Genomic DNA, 12,153 nt, shown 5'->3' on the forward strand with positions numbered 1-12,153 from the left:
TCTTTTTTCTCTCTCTTCTCTCTCCCTCTTCCTCACCGAGGCATTCTTGGTTTTTTGGACAAACCCACCCAACAACCCCTCCTCTCATATTTCCTTCTAGTATCAAATCATTCTTCCTCACCTACACCCCATGATACTGACCCAATTCCTCAAGACCAAGTTAACGACACCTAAATTCATCCAAAATCCAAACAAAAATTTTCCCAACATGAGCACCAGAACCCACCGTTGCAGATGAGGTTTAGATCCACTATAGGCCGACTGTATAAAATCATTTTTTCTTCTAATATCAAATCTTTCTTTTGTGGCAGCGTTGTTTAAGCTCCAAAATTTAAAGTTTTTTGGGTTGTGGTGGTGTGGAGGGAAAGAGATGAGAGAGAAGAGATAATTGCAGAGGTTGGCCATGGGGGGCTTGGGTTGAGTCAGAGTGAGAGAGAGAGAAAAATGAAAATAATAATAAAAAAAAGATTAAATAATAATATTTAAAGAAAATTAGAGAATGGAATAAAGAAACCGTTGGAGTTTGTATAGAAAAATGAGTAGGTAAAATAAAGAATAATGAATTTTGACTAGGTAAAATACTTAATGCTCCTGAAGATGCTCTCAGAGACGGCACAATTTCATTTCATCCCCACATGCAGGCTGCAGCTATATCCCAATATCCATGTTCCCTTATGACATGCCTCAAACTGCGAATTGGGCCTTCACAGGCCTCGACCCGATCCATAACATGACTATTGTTCACCTTGATATGCATTGTTGGGCATGGCCATCGGCCCTAGCCCACACTTTCAAGAAAACTATATATTCTCCATGAAAAAAGATCCGAAGGCTGAGTTTTAGTGGTTAAACTTTTATTTTGTCGAGTTTGAATAAAAAAATAATTCAGAAAACTAGCAACATTCACTAATTTAAATATAGAGAAAATTCCAACAAAAAAAAAAATAGAAGTTGAAACGAACTCTCCTAGTATTCCCCAAATTAAGGGAATACCAAGAGAACTAAAAGTGATAGGTACCCTAGATAGTACTTTTGCTTTCTTTAACATTATTTTAATATAAAAAAGCTTTCTCTCTCCTCTCTTTCATCTAACATTTATTTGAAATAATATTATTTAAATAGATTTTTCTTTTCTCTAGTATTTATTTAAAAGAATATTTAAATAGTATAAAAAATAAAACATAAAGAAAATTATTGTAGAATTTATTTGAATATAAGTCAAGTTTAAAGCTTTCTCTATGTAAAAATAAATTTACAAAAATACCCCTAAACCTTAAAACTTAATTGCCTTTCCTAAACTTCAAATGGAAATGCTATAGGGAACACCCTTTCCGGTCACTCCAGGTGGCGAGGATGGCTTCAAAAGCTCATACGGCACAATCCCAGCTCCGCTTCTATTCATCAAATTCTTGTTGGCATTTCTCTCGTCAATAATCTCTTCAAGCTTCGTCAACCTCCCCTTAAACCGTTCAAAGACTCCTTTTATATACAGGTTTTCATCCCATGCAGACTCTACCAAGTCCCCCAGATACTCCTCGTCCGGAGAATGATTTGATAGGATGTCCATCACCGCCATCATTCTCGTTGCCTGAATTTTTGTGGGGAAGCATTCCAAGAGCACACTTTCCGGCTTTCTCAAGAAATTGTTCCAAGATTCCTCGGAAGGGTCTTCAGTGGGCATGTTGGTTCTGGCAATGGTAGGTCGGTTAGGAAAATATCCTGTGTAAGAGTATTGTCCAAAGTTTACGGCTGCATGGTGTCCAGACGCCACCCATGCAGTCGTTGTGATGATTTCGATGAGGTCTTTTGGGGTTTTCAGAATCGGCCACCATGGTTCATCCTTTTTGTCGGCATGGCCTACTGTTCGAATTTCAATCCACCATGCTTGTAGCTCTTGATCAGACTCTATGAGGCTTGGGTTCGGGTAATAGTAGTTCACATAGTCACTCACCCACTCTTTGATTGTGTCCCAAAGGACAAGTCCATCATTGGCAAATGGGTAATCCTCAATTGTGAGCTTTAGGCCATGTGGAGCAGTTGGATCTTCAACAGCCATTCCCCTAGCAAGTAGCAAAATCAACAACTTAATTAGTGATCATGTTAATTGGGAAATATATTGCTTCTCTATGATGGAGAATAAGAATCAGTTCTATAGGGCCAATTGTAGGGATTCCGATCCTAGTCGTCAGACAATAACATAAGATTGTATTACATGTTTGTAAGAGCATTCACACTGCCCTAAAGGGAAATAAATCAGTTTTTTGGCTATTTGAACTAGCAATGTAACAAAAAATGTTTCACATCCGGCTCAATAAAATGACTAAAGATTTGTTGGGCCGTTAATGCTGAGCACTGTAGATGATCAACAAACCCTTATTTATATTAATAATAAAAGTAAATTTGCTCTGTCTTTTCCCTGAGAATATAAAAAGTAGATAAAGAAATAACTTTTTAAACAGAAAAGTGAAAGTGAATAGTTAAAATGTTGAACGTATGTGATTTGAAAAAGTAGATAGCTAAAATAGAGAAATATATTTTTTAGCTAAATATTTGTTGAGCCGGATGTAAGTGATGTCAAAATGAATCACCTGTTAATTAAGTCAGCTGGCAATGCCTGCAGGTTGAACTGCCACTGCTGGTCATAAGCGACGGAGCTGAGCTCCATGGAGTATTCGCCAGGCGAGAATGAGGACTCGATGATTCCCCCTCCGTTAATAAGTATTTGTCGGGCGAGAGCATTAATGTCCATAGTGTACCGGAAGTGAGGATGCAATAGTCTATAGATTGGGTGCACCACACTGAGTTGCCTATTTGTCGCAATTACATAAGGTTCCATAGCAGCATGAGTTCTTAGCCAGTGGTTAACAAGTTGGTGAACTCCGGAGTCATGGGCAAGGACATGAGCTTTTGCAATCCTCCATTGCCAAACACCAGTAGCATTCCAACAAGGCATGAAAACTTGTTTCCACTGAGGCTTTCCATCCATTGGTGGCCGCGTCAGCTCAATGGCCAAAGGCCTTAAAGTGCCTTCTGGGGTTAGGAAGAACAGAGTCCTTGATCCATACAGAGTTGTCCCTTTAATCTCTCTTACTTTGCTCACATATGGCAAAAATAGATCATGGTAATCTAGTATGAACAACTTCTTTTGATTTATGGCCTGCATCAATGTTTATCATGTGCATGTTAGAGCTAGAGAAATGGTCGACATAGGATTTACTATTTATGATTATATGTTACGTATGATATTGTTACCTCCTTGACAGTCATCAAGCCTTTGATCTCCCTATCAATCAATTCTGTAGTGATTGCTGATTCTGGAGGGCCATAAATCTTTGGGTCGAGTTTACTCTTCAATGGCCATTCCTGCATAATTTAATTTCATACAAATATTTAGTAGGTATATAGTGTAAAGTTAATATTTATTTCAAAAGTTTAAATAATTTTATTTATATTTTAAAGCATTATTTCTCACGTGTAGGCTCAAACTTTCATTTAATAAGTAAGGATATATGGGAGGAGAATGACCGATACAAGACTTGAACTCTCGACTTTTGTTTTGATACAATGTTAAATCACCACTTATCTTAAAAGTTTAAACTAATTGAAAATGATGAATTTAATCATTTAATTTATATAATAATAAAAATAAAAAAAAAAAAAAAAACCCACATATTAATTACTTTGAACAAACTAACATTAGTGAAGAAAAATGCTTGGCTTCGATCCTATAATTTTCATACATATTGATGTTATAGTTGGTGAATTAATTAATGGCATATATATATATATATATATATATATATATATATATATATGGTTAACAAGTCCATTACTAATTATTTTACAAATTATGGACTGCCATATCAGTCTATAAAAAACTTATATAGTACTAGTACTCTTAGCAATACTATTGGTGCAGCGACTAACTAATTAAATTAATAAGTTAATTTTTTTGCTTAATTATTTTACCAATAATAAAATGTTACATCAATTTATAAAAAAAATTTGTAGTAAAAATTTTAATACTCTTCGACTTTCTTATCTTAAAAATCATACCGTGACCAACTGTATGCTATAGGGATTGACACCAGCAAGAGTTTGCCTAGCAAATTCCTCATCCCTAAACCAAAAGAATTTGTCTCCTGCATGTTCAAAAACACTACCATTTAGAGATCAAAGAGGCATATATATATATATATAGATGATTAATTAAGGACAAATTGTTTAATGCATGATGTGTTGTTTTCTCACTGTCCATTGTGTCGGTGGTCTCAAACCGCAGCACATCTTCTCCTGTATTAGCGATGGCCTTGACCAGCCTGGGCAGGAGGGTGCTGAGGAACCCTTTCTTCTGGTTTTCAAAGGGAGGCAGGTTAACACCCTCGTTGAAAAGAGAATCTATGGCGGTGAAGTTGGGGAATCCAAGCTCGGAGTCAAAGATTGCCGTCTCTAAGGAAGGTACCAGCGCATGCAGCACTGAGTATATTGCCTTGGCTGAGAACGTTAGCCTCTTTTCTTCCGAGAAGCTTTCGTCACGAGGAACATAGGTGCTGCCGCTGCTCCTTTTCTCCGACAATGGATCTGCATGTGTACAAATTAATCGATTGTTAATTTGCTGATCAAAATAAAAAATGTTTTCTTCCAATTAATAAACACGTACGTTTGGCAAGTTGCCTTCGTGAGCAACTTTTAGAAAACAAATAATGGAAATTGTCCCATATCCCTTAAGTTTTGATCCCGTGATAGATGGATAAGATTCTAATTTTGATAATTAAAATTTTGAGTTTTGGTCATATTTTCCGTCTAATTTTTTATGAAAGAAGTATCAATTGTCCATTTTTCACGTAATTCAATAAAAATTTCCATGTGGCCTGTGGGTATCGCATATGCATCCTCGTCCCACAGTCTATTAAGGGTGAACAGGTGTTAATTAGTAAAATTCACTTACCACTTCTGTTAAGCGCCTAGACGGTTAACTGAGAGTTAGCGGTTAGTAGAGTTACTAACCGTTAACCGCTTTTTAGAAGAAAAAAAACAAACCAAAGCGATGTTGTTTTTACGATAATATCATACCACATACAGTTTCTATAATTTTCTATATTTGTATATATATTTAAAATTTTAAACATAAAAATGACACCGTTTCATATATATATATATGCGATTCGCAGACAATTAGTAATCGCCTACCTTTTTACCCATACTATTTTCCCTCCACCCTTGAAGAGGGTGGTAGAGGTGATGGAGTTCCGCTCCACTTGCCTTCAAATTTTTTTTATTTTTTTATTTTTTAAATTTTATTTTATTTTTTTCATTAAATTTTAAATAAATCATTATTAAATTTTGAATTGTAGAATATATTTTAAAATGTGAGAGCAAATATATATATATATATATATATATATATACCATTTCTCTTTTTCTAAACAAGGACCAAGGCCCCTAGTGGCTAGTACAACCCTATCATTTTCGACCCATCTTGGGTAAAATATTTGATTACACACAAAAGTCAAGACTCCACAAAAAGAAAACAAAAGACAACGACCAGTGAACTCCAGCAGAGACGCAACCAAACATACTGGAGGGGCAAACACACTCATCTTACTCCGGGTCAAATTCTTTACTTACCGCCAAGATAGAAACCTAGGAGCAGCCTCCGCTCAGTCGGGGAGGACTGAGAGCCTTATAGTTCATGGGAGTAGTTCTTAGGTTGGTTGACCCCTATTATTCATTGCCTATCTGATCAACCGGCACCAATAGCCCCGGCCGTGACAAGCCTATTGAGAAGGTTGGGGGAAGCCCCATTCCCATGAGGAGAAGCGGCAAAACAAATTCAACTAATTAACATGATAGGGTTGTACATATATATTCAACGTCCAATACGAGGAGATAATGGAAATTAATATATATGGAAGCCCATTATTCCATGTTCGTGTGTGGGTTAATTTTCAAAAAACCAAAAAACAAAAACAAAAAGGAAAAGGGCAATATATGGCACCTGTGTCACAGCGTGGGCGTCCAGTCCTGCAACGTCTAGGATAAGGGTGTTGTTTGCCACCGAGTACTGGTCTTTTAAGATCTTCATTAGTGTCAGGATCTCCTAGATCGTTGTACACATCGTAATCGTACACCCTCTCAAAGCTCTTGTGTTCTCCTTGTCCATTGCCTCTCAAAATCTTAAGCTCTTCTTCTCTTAGCCTCCTCAGCCCACTTGGTGTCTTGGATGGCAAGTATGACTGCTTGCTCCAAATTGAAAGAAAAAAAAAATCTATATATATATATTATATGTACTTACATATTCATGTATGCATGCATAAGTATATATGTATGTGTAATTGTCAGGAAATAGAAATTAAACAGGCAAATTAATGGAAGCTTCAAGGAGCTAGGCTGACCTTGTTTGCGAAGAACACCCTCTTCTGGGGATTGTCATTCTTTGAATGAACCCATGAATTACAGTTGATATGAAGGGGGCCACAAGGGAAGCCATTGAGGATAATATCCTTGAAGAACATCTCCTTTTGGTGCCCATTCTCTACTAAAATGGCCCCAACCTCCCCGAAATCTTCTGGAATTTCAAAACTTGACTCGTATTTCACTTCGTCCTCCTCTTCGCTCATCCATTGTGCGTACCCTTCAATTGTCTCCTTCTCTAGTCCCGTCCCTTCAAAATACACAAATATATTACATAAATATTAGAACTTAAAATTTAGAGAAGGGAAATCAGAACAAGAAAGGAAGAGAGACTCAGAGAATTAAGGTAGTTCGGCTATGCTGTATATCCATACATTAAAGCTTAGCTACATTTTTCCTTGATATTTTTGATTGTGTACAATACTCTATTTATATAAAAATAGTATGAACGTTATAAGTCTTTTTTACTTTTACATTAACAACAATAAAATTAATTTTCATATTTGTAACTCTTGTTTCAATAATACAGATTTACAGAAATTAATTATTAAAAAAAATTAAAAAAAAATTGTTGGGGGTATAGTACTTTTGATCTTGAAGCAGTACTTACTAGGATCAAGCTCGGAGCTAACAAGCTCCAAGTGGAGTGTTTTACCAAGTAAATGTTTGATATCATCTAGCCCTCGATCTAATCCAAGGTTTGAGATCAGGAAGCCACCAACCGTAAGTTTCACGGTGACAATGGCTTCAACAGAAGTGGCCTGTGGTTTCATCATCTTTTTGGTGAACTTTTTGGGAGAGATATTTGAGTTGGGGAAATACAGCAGATCTTATTAGGGTTTATATAATAGTTATAATGCTAGCTAGCCTAGCTTCTTTATTTTATTGCACGTATCTTTATTGAAAAGGACGTCGTGGAGAAATATGAGCTTGATATTCATATAATACTCCCCGGCTCTTGCTAAGTCGTTTCATTTGCACGTTACCTCCAAATAAATAAATAAATAAATATAAAGTCTTTTGCACGTAAAAATTAATGGAAAATGAAGCTAAAATTGTCCAACCAAATTTTATCCTCATTGAGTTGGAATGATATATATATATATATATATATATATATATATATCCTTGATTTATTTAATTTATTTTTTGTTTCTTTTGCTTGAAACATCCAACATCATTTAATGATTGGCATTGATAGCTTAGATTGGCATCGTACGTAGTACTCCGAGATCACATATATTCACACGTTTAAAAAAAAAAGGAAAAAACAAAGAGAGAGAATTTTTTTCTTCTTCGAATAATTAGAAGAAAAAAAAAATGTATTTATGAATTATTAAGAAAGAGAAAACGTGAGAGTATCAAATTCTAGTTAGTACGTGGCGAGTGTAGAGCGATTATTCATTCCTCCACCTCATTGTCTTGTCGTTTTTGTTAACCAATTATCGAGCTGGTTAGTGGTGACAAATGAAAATTAACTTTATTTGATCAAATCACGAATGATATGCCTAAACCATTAAGGGAAATATTATCCTTGCCTGCACCAAGATGGAAACGATTGCAACCAGCTCATGCATGCGTCGTAATTGCGTATAATCATGGATAGGAATATTAGACTTTACAAGGAAACTCTTCTACAATTCAGCAATGTAATATTGTATTTGACAAATGACAATTAAGAGTACTTCTCTGTATCTAACGTATACTTGTGCCCTATTCTGCTTATAACGTACAAATATATCAAAAAAAGGAAACCTGCATAGCATACTATCCTCCTGGTTTTGTTAATATATAATACGTGTACGGTGTTGGTAGCTCTATTTTGCAGTCAAATGAAAGTTAAATAATATTTGAGCCAATGTTTCCACGCGATAACGTGAAAAGTCGTATAATTAATTAACACGTCCATGCCATATATATACCCATTACTCATTTAAGGAAAACCATGGTATTCAAGAAAGATATATATATAGGAGATAAGGTTAATTAAGTCAAAATTAACAATACTACACGGCTTAATTAACGCCAATAGTCAATTGCTTCTAAAGCCATGCATTTAATAATCTTCAACACTCCCGTCACTATCACCTCACCTATACCCTTCCCCGTTGAAAAATGGATAGATGATTCCTCACGATGTGCCACCTAATTATAATATTCCACTTTGATTAATTAGTGCTAAACCATGCACTTATCAAAAACATATATATATATATATATATATATATATATAAGACATGCATTATATATATTAATGTTGGCGGCTGATTGGCACCTCATGAATTTTATTATGTTTGAGGGTAGGCCGTAAGTGGCTTTATTTCTTTTTTCTTTCCATAAGAATAGATTGTTTTTAGAGTTTTGGAGATTTTTAGCTTCAGAGAATGATAAGGCCTTTTTGTACTTCCGACTACTTTATTTGAACGTGACTATAATAGCATTTGTCTATAAAAACCAATTACAAGAAAGGGAGAACCGCATACGCTCATTTTAAGTTGAGTTGAATCATAGTTTACAGGAATTATTATGTTGTAGGTTTTAGTACTTTTGTAGAGTATGCCTGAGTGGCACATCACCAAAATAATGCGATTTTTGGCACTCTCAGAAAGTGACAACACAAGGTGATGAATAAGTACAAAGCAGGGCCGGCTCAGGCCCTAGGCGAGTTAGGCCCTCGCCTAGGGCCCCCAATTTAATAAGGCCCAAAAATAATTTTTTTGAGTTAAATTTTTTTTTTTAAAAAAAAAAAAAAAATTATTTTTGACCCAAAAAAGAAATTAAAGGCCCAAAAAAAATTTTTAATAGGGCCCAAAAAAAATTTGCATCAAAATTTAAGGTCTCAATTTAATAAAACCTCAATTAATAAACCCATTATAAATTCTAAAAATAATTTAAAAAAAAATAAAAAATAAATAAAAAAAGAGACAAAGCATTAAAGGCCTTCATCATTATATGCCAATTCCCCAATTCCCTAGAGCTCTACAGCCTCTGCACGCATATAGTACACGCCTACAATTTTATTTTATTTTATTTTATTTTTTGATTTGATTCACGCCTACAATTGTAGTCATGCTCTTAGCCACTTTTTTGTTTTACGTGAGAAAATATATACGTTAGAATAAAATATTGTCATTTATTTCCTAATTATTTTTTAGCCATCTAGGGAAAGCCAACAGCAAAAAATATAAACTGCTGTCAGCCTAGTAAATCTACTATGAGCATTTTAAATATCAGAATCTCTCTATTTGCCATTTTACCTCTCCTCTTTACTTGCTCTTTTATGAGTTTTTCTTCTCTGCCTATCTCATTTTCTCTTCCTCTCCGACTCTGAGTGACCAAGTCTCCTGTCCTATCTCCAAGAATTGCTTCATAATTCCTTTGCCAAATCAGGTTTTATTGTTCTATTTTTGTCATTTATTTTATTCTAGTCATAGTTTTTTTTTTTGATAAATCGTGTTTGTTTAATTTGTTAGTATTTTTAATTAAACATGTCTACTAGAAAATATGCATCTGGATATGAAAAACTTAAAAAAGAAGAAGAGAAAAGTAGACAAATTGATTGAATCTCAAAGAAGAGCTCTAAATAAATTTGTTATTAGCAATAAACAAAATATTGAGGATAATTTAGGTGAAAAACTCATAAATGAACAAGAAACTCATCAAAAAGAATTAGGAGATAATGAAAATGTTATTGATGTATCTAATTCTTTTGCTACAAATATTTATGACCCTGGCCAATGGAAAAATATTGATGCAAAATTAAGGGATTTGTTAGTAGAAAATGGTCCAATATGATACAATACTATAGATTTTCCTAAAGATGAGAACTCTAGGCATTTTTCTAATACATATTATATACGAAAATTATCAAATGGGGAGCAACATAATAGAAAATGGCTAGTCTATTTAAAAGATGTAGATAGAGTATTTTGTTTTTGTTGCAAGTTGTTTAATTCAAAACCTAATAGAATGCAACTAACTAATGAAGGAACTAATGACTGGAAAAATCTTAGTGCTAAATAAATGTCTTAATCTAGAATATTTCCTAAAACATGATCTTGATGGTTTAGATTTATTTTCAGAACTAAAAGTTTTAAAAGAAATTTTACAAATAGAAGAAAGTGCTCCAATTGACATATTAAATTATATAAAAAGACTTGATTATTTTCCAAATGCATGTATCGCTTATAGAATTTTATTGACAATACCTGTTACAGTTGCTTCTGCAGAAAGAAGTTTTTCAAAATTAAAATTGATAAAATCCTACCTAAGATCAACAATGTCACAAGAGAGATTAAATGGATTAGCCATATTATCAATTGAAAAAAAAGATATTAGAAAATCTTGAATATAAAAACTTAATCAAAAATTTTGCTTCTCAAAAAGCGAGAAGAGGAATTTATATATATATTACTTAAAAAAAAAAAAAAAATTAGGCCCAATTTCAAAAAAAAAAAATTGTTACTTAAAAAAAAAAAATTTTTAGGCCCAATTTCAAAGTTTTGCCTAAGGCCCCAAAATACATTGAGCCGCCCTGGTACAAAGCAACAACAACAAATTGTAATAAAGCACAAGACACCGGCCAATGGCCATGCTTTGGTACCACAGTGTGGAAATAATGTTTCCGTCTGCAACTTTTGTTAATTCAAAAAGCCAAAAAAAAAAAAAAAACAAAAAAAACAAAAAGCCAAAAATGTATTTTGGAATCTTGTTTAACGGGCTTCAATCACACGGATCTTGGACCACATTGGTGTCGATCGATCTAGATCTCTGCTGCACCACGTACGAATCGGACAAACTTGCGTCACGGTTTCATTGGCTGGGATGTCTTGATGTCTGTATCAAACCACGCTAGCTAGCTAGCTGCCCATGCCCGGACGGCAGAACCTCCTAGTGTTTGATGTTTTGCCCAAACCAAAATCTGAGTGAGTTTCACTGTTAATGTCTTTTTTCTCTCGATCGCTCGATTGAGTTGGAAGAATCGAAGCCGTACAGCAACTCTTGCCTTGCTGAATTATTGCCATGGCAAGTTGCCAATTCCAGTAAGATGCTACCAACAACTTTGCTGGATGACTTTGTCAATTCTTGACAATTAATGACAAAGCAAGGGTAATACCGTATGAGACTATGAGTGTTTGGACACAATTCCTTCTAGTATCAAATCATTCTTCCTCACCTACAAACCATGATACTGACCCAATTCCTCAAGACCAAGTTAACCACACCTAAATTCATCCAAAATCCAAACAAAAATTTTCCCAACATGAGCACCAGAACCCATCGTTGCAGATGAGGTTTAGATCCACTATAGGCCGACTGTATAAAATCATTTTTTCTTCTAATATAAAATCTTTTGTGGTAGCGTTGTTTAAGCTCCAAAATTTAAAGTTTTTTGGGTTGTGGTGGTGTGGAGGGAAAGAGATGAGAGAGAAGAGATAATTGCAGAGGTTGGCCATAGGGGGCTTGGGTTGAGTCAGAGTGAGAGAGAGAAAAATGAAAATAATAATAAAAAAAAGATTAAATAATAATATTTAAAGAAAATTAGAGAATGGAATAAAGAAACCGTTGGAGTTTGTATAGAAAAATGAGTAAGTAAAATAAAGAATAATGAATTTTGACTAGGTAAAATACCTGATGCTCCTGGAGATGCTCTTAGAGACGGTACAATTTCATTTCATCCCCACATGCCGGCTGCAGCTATATCCCAATATCCATGTTCCCTTATGACATGCCTCAAAC

General features: G+C 34.6%; 1 protein-coding gene across 1 annotated transcript; it reads right to left on the bottom strand.

The window, feature by feature from the left end:
• Positions 1 to 1,234: 1,234 nt before the first annotated feature.
• LOC148583949 (linoleate 13S-lipoxygenase 2-1, chloroplastic-like) lies at positions 1,235 to 7,213 on the bottom strand. The gene is made up of 8 exons (XM_088519267.1): positions 7,025 to 7,213; positions 6,396 to 6,664; positions 5,999 to 6,236; positions 4,252 to 4,581; positions 4,057 to 4,142; positions 3,253 to 3,363; positions 2,589 to 3,157; positions 1,235 to 2,060 (listed from the first exon to the last, which is right to left on the bottom strand). Exons 1-8 carry the CDS (start codon positions 7,188 to 7,190, stop codon positions 1,301 to 1,303), a joined length of 2,529 nt encoding a protein of 842 aa, XP_088375393.1. The 5' UTR covers positions 7,191 to 7,213; the 3' UTR covers positions 1,235 to 1,300.
• Between the last annotated feature and the right edge of the window lie 4,940 nt (positions 7,214 to 12,153).

This window comes from Corylus avellana, chromosome 8, assembly GCF_965113065.1.
Source record: "Corylus avellana chromosome 8, dhCorAvel1.hap1.2, whole genome shotgun sequence".
Lineage (NCBI taxonomy): Eukaryota > Viridiplantae > Streptophyta > Magnoliopsida > Fagales > Betulaceae > Corylus > Corylus avellana.